The following is a 7,252-nucleotide window of genomic DNA, read 5'->3' as shown; positions in this document are numbered from 1 at the left end:
GCTAGATATACCCTTGAAAAAAAAAAACACCATAAAAACCTATATCCTTATTGGGCTTTACAAGGATGAATTAACATATTATCAGACTGATTTTAAATAGTAAGTAAAATTGGGTGTTTTGTTGTCTCATGCTGTCAGCTAACAGTACACGACTGTCTTTAACACCTTAATGAATAGTTAAGTTAATTTAGCAGCATTAGTGAAAGCAAATGTCTTAATTACAAACAGTTCAGATGAAAATCCTTCATGGATCTGAGCTCTACCAGCCATGTGGACCCACTTTGTCTCTATAATGGCAGGAGAAACAGTTTGAGTAATGTGGAATGGCTCTGTAAGTGTCCCCTGGTAAAATGATCTTCTTTACTCTCCTGCAGCCCCAGTCAATGACAACGATTAGCTATAGCCTCCAGTGCTGACTTTATCCTCAAGGTTAGATGTAGCCTAGAGCCTATACAATTGCAATGGAACAGAGAATTGTTTGATAAAAAAAAAAGTTGAATTATTGTTGAATTTATCTCAATTTTGTGGATTTTAAGACAGTTAGTAAGACAATATAAATGTAAAGCCTATTTTGTCAGGATAAGAAGTAAATGGTAAACATATGATCATGTGAATAACTGAAAATACAGTGGCAACATTTTGATGACTGAACATTCACAGGAAAAAATACCATACTAGATTTCCCAGATTAATATAAAATACATGATAATTTCAGGATTATTCAGAATTATGTGTGAGTTTATGGTTTGACAGAGCAACCAAAACCATCAGCCTAGTCCATAGGAAGTTGTAACACATTATTTCAACTATTTTTTGAAATGTCATTTACTACTAATACTAATAGATAACAGATTGTTTCTTAAATAGTCAATGAAAAAACACTATTTAAATACTCACATGTACCTTGTTCCTATATTTTTAAAATATTTTGATGGAAAAAGTCTTAATTTGAGTATTGCAAATGCAGTTAAGTAATAAAGATGCCCTGGCTCCTTTTGCACCCTTTTCTTACCCTTTCCTCAACTCCTCTCTGCTGCACTCCGCATCTCCTACACTCTGCCTTTCTCTGACTCCCACTCTACTCCTCCACTGCCCCCTCCTCCCTTTACTGTATCCCCTCCATCTCTCTTCTCTCACCCTTTCTCCCTCTCTTTTCTATGCCTCTCTATCAGGAGAAGAAGAGAGGCTCCCCAGAGGGACTGTGGTTCGTTCCCGCTGCCGCCTACACTGGCTTAATGAGGAGCCTGCGGGAAGGGGTGAGTGTCTCTGTGTATGTCTGCATGTGTCTGTTTGTCTGTGCCTGTGTAGCTGTGACTAAGTCTCTCTCACTGTGTGTGTGTGTGTGTGTGTGTGTGTGCGCAAGAGTGTGTGGCAGGGGATCCCTGTGAACTGTAATGATGAGGCAGCTGTGGGGGCCTAAAGCGTTGTTTGCCAGCTGCAAGTCAAGGGCATGCAGAGCAGTCACACACACACACACACACACACACACACACACACACACACACACACACACACACACACACAAACACACATGTGCGCATTCGCACTCTTACCTGCATCAAACACAACCCTTTACTGCTCAGCAGTCTGACCTCAGCAGCAATTAGGACCCTCCAGACACACATATACAGTAGATGGAGCAGAAACACAAGTAGAAATGTAGATACTTCTTTCCTTTTTGCAATTTTTTCTTTCACTTTTTTCTTTTTCTGTCTTATTTCATCCCTTTTTCTTACTTTGCCAGTTTAAATTACTGTTTTGTTTTGTTTTTAAAGTGAACTTATAAGACTGTAGTTGATTTAACACTAAAATAAAGATTAGAAATGGGCTTGTGCTTTTTGAAGCATGTCTATTAAGAAATTGCTCCCACATCACATAAAGAAATATACAGTGTTTTTCTTTCTAGTATTTTTACACGGTGACCTTTTCCCACGGATTAGGGACACATTTGGTAGACAGTGATATACAGTGAACAGGTAAAAGGAAAGAAGGAGATGGATGGATGTTGTTTTGTCTCTCAGGTGCAGAAAGGGTCTTGCTGTGGTGGCCCACTATAGCAGAATGAATATAGATGAAACCGGTCTGCACAGTTGTCAGCTAGTACCTACTGTTGCTTCATTACCACTGGGAGTGTAGGGGGGTAGATGAACAGAGAAGAGGTGCGTGTGCGTGTGTGTGTGTGTGTGTGACAGGAGGGAGGAGAGGGGTGTAGGGGAGGAGAGAGAAGGTTGACTTATTTATCATTATTGAGCTGAGAGAGTATGCTGATGGAAACACACACTACTCACACACAGCCTTAGGGACCAGACACTCATCCTAAGACCCAACCTGCCTCACTCTTTTTCCATCTCTCCCTCTCACACTCCATTTTCTCTCTCCTCCCAGTCTCCCTTTCCCTGACGAGCTGTTTTTCCAGTAGAATAATATTTGTCATCACGTTACAGAGCTGTCTATTTGGGCGAACTTTGTCTCATGGGTTTTACAATTATTGGAGAGATAGTGGTCACATTATATGGTTGGATGTTTGAGATACAAATCCTTGTTTGGGCACCTATGGGCAAAATACTTGTTTTGTTGCTTTATTTTATTTTACTTGTTAAACAGTAAAACTTGATTAACAATTTCAGTGAAGCACTAAAACGTGTTGAATAGGTTGAGAACTGCCATGGGCTTTCTAAGCAATTGACTGAGGAGCTTTAAGTTAACTGATGTTTATAAATCAAGTTAAGGCTATATTAAAACACCTCCATATTATAATTTCCAAAATCTTTAATAAGGTCCTCTTAAGGAAAACTGTGAAAATGAAAAAAATTGCGGTTCATTGTGGTTGCAGTAAGCTTTAGCAGTATTTTTCCACCATGCAGAGATGATGCACCAAAAAAAGTCATTAGGAGGAAACTTTACCAAGTACCCCATCACAAATGTCATGATGAAGAATACAAAGCCACATCTGGTTTAGATGTTGCTTTAACTTCAGGTTGTGCACAGATGAAGTTTCTATCTTAGCTCTTTCTCTACAACTTCTAAAAGTAGGTTTAGAGAAAAAAAATGATGCAGAATTTGACCATGAGATTTAAAGCATCCTCCTTTTTGGGACAGTTAGTGGCATATGAAATATTGAATGGATATAGAAAACAGTTCCACTAAATATCAGAAGTTTTGGCTGCAATTGTACTCCAGTTAGTCACGTAAAGGCCTGGCAAAAACAACACAAATCTGACATGAACTGTTTAAATATAAGCAAACTAGAGATTTCTGAATGACCTTTGCAGTCTGTTTAACTATGGGAAGAGCTTAAGCCTGCCATGTGAACAAAATAAGCTAAAAATTGAAGTGTTTAATGGCTTAGCTGCGAGAAGGTTGATGGAGAGAGAGCTACAACAGGCTATTGAGTAAAGTTGAATTTTGCTTGACAGGGGTGACCTGTTAACCCATGATGAAATAGCCAAAAATAGAGAGTACACGCACCCCATATAAAAAAATGAGCTGCTCCCATGGCATCAGTGTTGTCTTAAATGTCAAAAAATGTGAATTTAGATCTAGACAGATGGTCTCTATTGATTTCTTTAAGGTTTATTGAATCCCTTACCCTAAGGAAAGCAAAGTGAAGACAATATGAGACTAGCTGACAATTCTGTCACATATAAGGCTAGATTTGGTCCAGTTTTTATATAAAAATATTGATCAGTATAGCTAATTCGTTTTTAGATGAAATATTTTTAGTAGCTAAGGCACAGAGCCAATTTGTTGGTTTTGTCAGTAGAGCGATATGGTGGAGGAAATGGGGACTGACAGAAATGAAGAAAGAAGGATCAGTGTAGTGGGGAAGGGGGTGGAGATGGCAGGGAGAAAGAGAGAAAGTTGTAGTTGGACAGGGGGAGTGGATGGCATGGAGTGAAAGGCAGGTTTCCAGGCCAGACTGAGCTACAGGAAATTATTTATGAGTCTGAACAAGATGATGCTTCAACTGCCTAAGATGAAAAGTGTATGTGTGAATATATGTGTGCGTGTGCGCGTGTGTGCAAAAAAAGTGATGTGTGAACAGTATTGCAGTGATAGAAGCCACGGGGCCAAAGGCAGAACTCCCCCTTACACACATGGATCCTTACATACAAACATACATACACACAGCGGTGGTGGGCCTATTAATGATTTAACACTATCTTCCACAAAGGAGAGGAGACCAGAGGGGGATGTCGTGGGCCCTACCCTTTTGTCTAACATAGGATGACCATTGTATATGCATGAACACACACACACACCTAGCGTTAATGTTAGTAAATGTGTTATATAATAATGGATACTTACTCATCGTATTCTTCAGAATCCTTTTTTAGAATTAATCCCCATTTTTAATGAACAAAAAATGAAGAAAAATAGGCCAACATATGACGGAGTATAACTTAAGTTTATATTATCTTTACTTTTTTTCCCCTTTGTCTAAGAAAAACAATAATGTATAATCAAGCCTTTAACTCTTTTGGGGTAAAAAAAAAAAGGTTTGAAATTTGGCACAGTGATTTAGGGCACTCCTTGCTAGCTTTACAATTAGATGGAAGGTTCCTGCCTGAGTAAAAGGATCCAGATGTATCTACCTGAAATTAAAAGCTTGCAATTAAAAAAAAGTAATGTATTTTTAATGACCAATAGTTCTGCCTTAAGCACAATTAGAAACAAACACAATCTGACTTTACTAACAACATACAGAGATGTACATCTCAGTCTTTGGATGAATACACTGAATAATTACTCAGATCTCAGTCTGGAAAATCGATCCCTCCATTTATCCATGCATCCATCCATTTTCTGCTACTGCTGCTAGTAGCTAGTAGTAGTAGTCGAGTCTACGAGGCGTAGTTTAAGCAGAGAAACCCAGATCTTCGTCTCTCCACCTGGGAACACTTTGAGGTTCCCAGGTCATCCAAGAGATGTTCTCCAGCATGTCCTGGTCTGCTCCAGTGCCTCCTGCTGACAGAACATGTCTGAAATTCTTCATCTCATTTCTTTGGTCAACACTCAGCACTTATAACTACTGAACATAGCTCAACTGATAAATGGACAGCTTTGATTTTACACTTGGGTCTCCCTTCACCATAACAGCCTGGCACAGTGTTGGTACTTAAGAAACTCAACAACCCTCCACTTAGGCTACTCAGTCTCAACTTGGATTGGTCACTCTGACTTGTCTTACTTTGCAAAAAATGAATAATCATCTTTTTCAGTAATTCTGTTGTTGATTTTAACTGTGAGCACATGCTTGCTTCGATATGTAGCATTTCCAGCTTTCTGAATCCTTATTATGCTTCTTCTAAGGCCCTGTCAGGTATGGCTCTTGAGAAGACTAGACTTTCACAAGACACACTGTAAGACTTTTTTTTAAAGTCTCCTTTAACTGGAGGATCTGACTTCAAGTAGCTTTGGGAGAAATCATTAGCATAGAGGTTCTTTTGCTTATCCCAGTCTGGACCAAGAGATTTCTATGTTGTTGCTGGGATGAAGCTCATGTGCCAAGTTGAGATGGTGTCTCACTGAATTGTAAAACTGCCAAGGAAATGTGCATCTTCATGTTTTTTTTTTTTGTTTGTTTTTGTTTTTGTTTTTTTTTGGGGAAGGAAAGGAAACATTTTTGCTTCCTGTTTGACTGAAATCTCATGAAACTCACGATTGAAACTCACCACACCACAGTGGGTCTGATTGGTTTCGCTAATAGTTCTTTACATAATTATTAGGTAAAACATATGTTTGAGTTTTAGCAATGATGTACCGTTGGCTTCATTTGATCAAGTGGAGTTCAGAGCACTACTTCAGTTCATGCAATACTTAATTTTCTTTACAAACCCCCCCCCAAAACTTTAATTAAATTAAATTATTTGCATGGTTATATTTATTTATTTATTTTCAAGTTTTGGCAAAATTGGCAGAGATACCCAGCCAGTCAAATTTGGCACAAAGCTGTGAGATGAGAAGTAGTATCTTCAAATTTCCTTTTGTTGACATAAAGGTGAAGAAAATTGTATGATTTGACCATTTGGAGGTGCTGCAACAAGCGTCCCCATAACATGCTTCCATCCAGGCTATTAACCGGATCAAGTTGCCTCAGTGACAGTGGCCTATTGAACCTCTTGCCCCCTCCTCAGTGCTTGCAGCTATATTTAATATGTACCGGTATGTTTTTCTTTTTTTTGTGACATATTGGTTTTCCCACCTAATCGGTCCTTTCCCACGTCTCTATTACTTGTGCATAAATTTTTTCTCCTGTCAGCTATTTTGTCCAAGTCAGCTTATAAGCCTTTGTTCCTCGATGTTTACCTGTTTGTCTACAAGCCTGTGTTTCTCTTTGGGGTGTTAGATGTGTAGTGTGCGAGGTCAGTAGACAATGTCTGCGTTGCTGCCATGGGGGCTTATTCAAAACCAGGTGCACTGGCTTCTAAAGGATTTTAAATGGAAAGAGAAACCACATGAAACGTGAAAAAGTGTGCTTAAACATGCACAAGATTTCAACTCAAGAAAGTGATTTAGTTTTTCTGATCTGCTTGTCTTTGTACTTCAGACTCAGCAGACAGGTGCAAACATGTTTGGATATAAATCTAATCCACTGATCAACATTTAAAGACAGGGTTTTATTGTTCAGTATCACCCCAGCCTTTGAACTCTTTCATTTGAATTTCTTGTTCTTTTTATTTTGCCAGGGGTTCAAAGCACATAAATCTTTCTGTGGAAAAAGGGAGATTTTTTTTAAAGTTTAAACTACTTGCCATAAAGCCAGTTAGTCATATTGATTTCTGATGAAACCGATTGTTTTTATTTTTGGTAATTCTGAGTTTAAACCTTACAAACTTAAATTCTTATGCTTTGCTTTCCTGTTGCTTGTGTTAGATCTGGCCAATGCACTCCTGGAAAGCTGAATTAATCATCTTAACATTTTGTTTCTTTTATTTTTACAGTTATTATACTGCTATTATACTACAGATCAAAAGAAAACCTTTGGTCTAGCTTTGTAAGTTTTACCCGAGATCATGAATCTATTTTCCCAATAAACTCTGTAACCTCTTCTAAGGTCAGAATCAATTGTATTTTAATCTGTCAATGATTTGGAATTTGTGAAATGTTTTATTCATTTTTGTGCATTTTTACTTTTGGGGGGACAGGACAGTACAGTAGACAAGAAAGGGGGAGAGAAAGTAGGGGGAATGACACACAGGAAATAGCCTGGGGCAGACTTGAACCTGGGCCTCAGCAGGTGAGCCTTATG

At 38.5% G+C, this 7,252-nt stretch overlaps 1 protein-coding gene across 6 annotated transcripts in view; it reads left to right on the top strand.

The window, feature by feature from the left end:
- ulk4 (unc-51 like kinase 4) overlaps positions 1–7,252 on the top strand; it is a 107,212-nt gene that overhangs the window by 29,660 nt on the left and 70,300 nt on the right. For all 6 annotated transcript variants that reach the window (XR_013100775.1, XR_013100774.1, XM_012923796.3 and 3 more), the window contains one exon: positions 1,173–1,256. Coding sequence is in view for 4 of the 6 variants with exons in the window: in XM_012923796.3 (XP_012779250.2) it covers positions 1,173–1,256 (84 nt within the window). In the remaining 2 variants the exon portion in view is untranslated. The remainder of the gene's footprint in view (positions 1–1,172; positions 1,257–7,252) is intronic.

This window comes from Maylandia zebra, linkage group LG11 (genome assembly GCF_041146795.1).
Source record: "Maylandia zebra isolate NMK-2024a linkage group LG11, Mzebra_GT3a, whole genome shotgun sequence".
Taxonomy (NCBI): domain Eukaryota; kingdom Metazoa; phylum Chordata; class Actinopteri; order Cichliformes; family Cichlidae; genus Maylandia; species Maylandia zebra.
The sequence above is the reverse complement of the archived record's forward strand: the minus strand, read 5'-3'. Positions and strand labels throughout refer to the sequence as shown.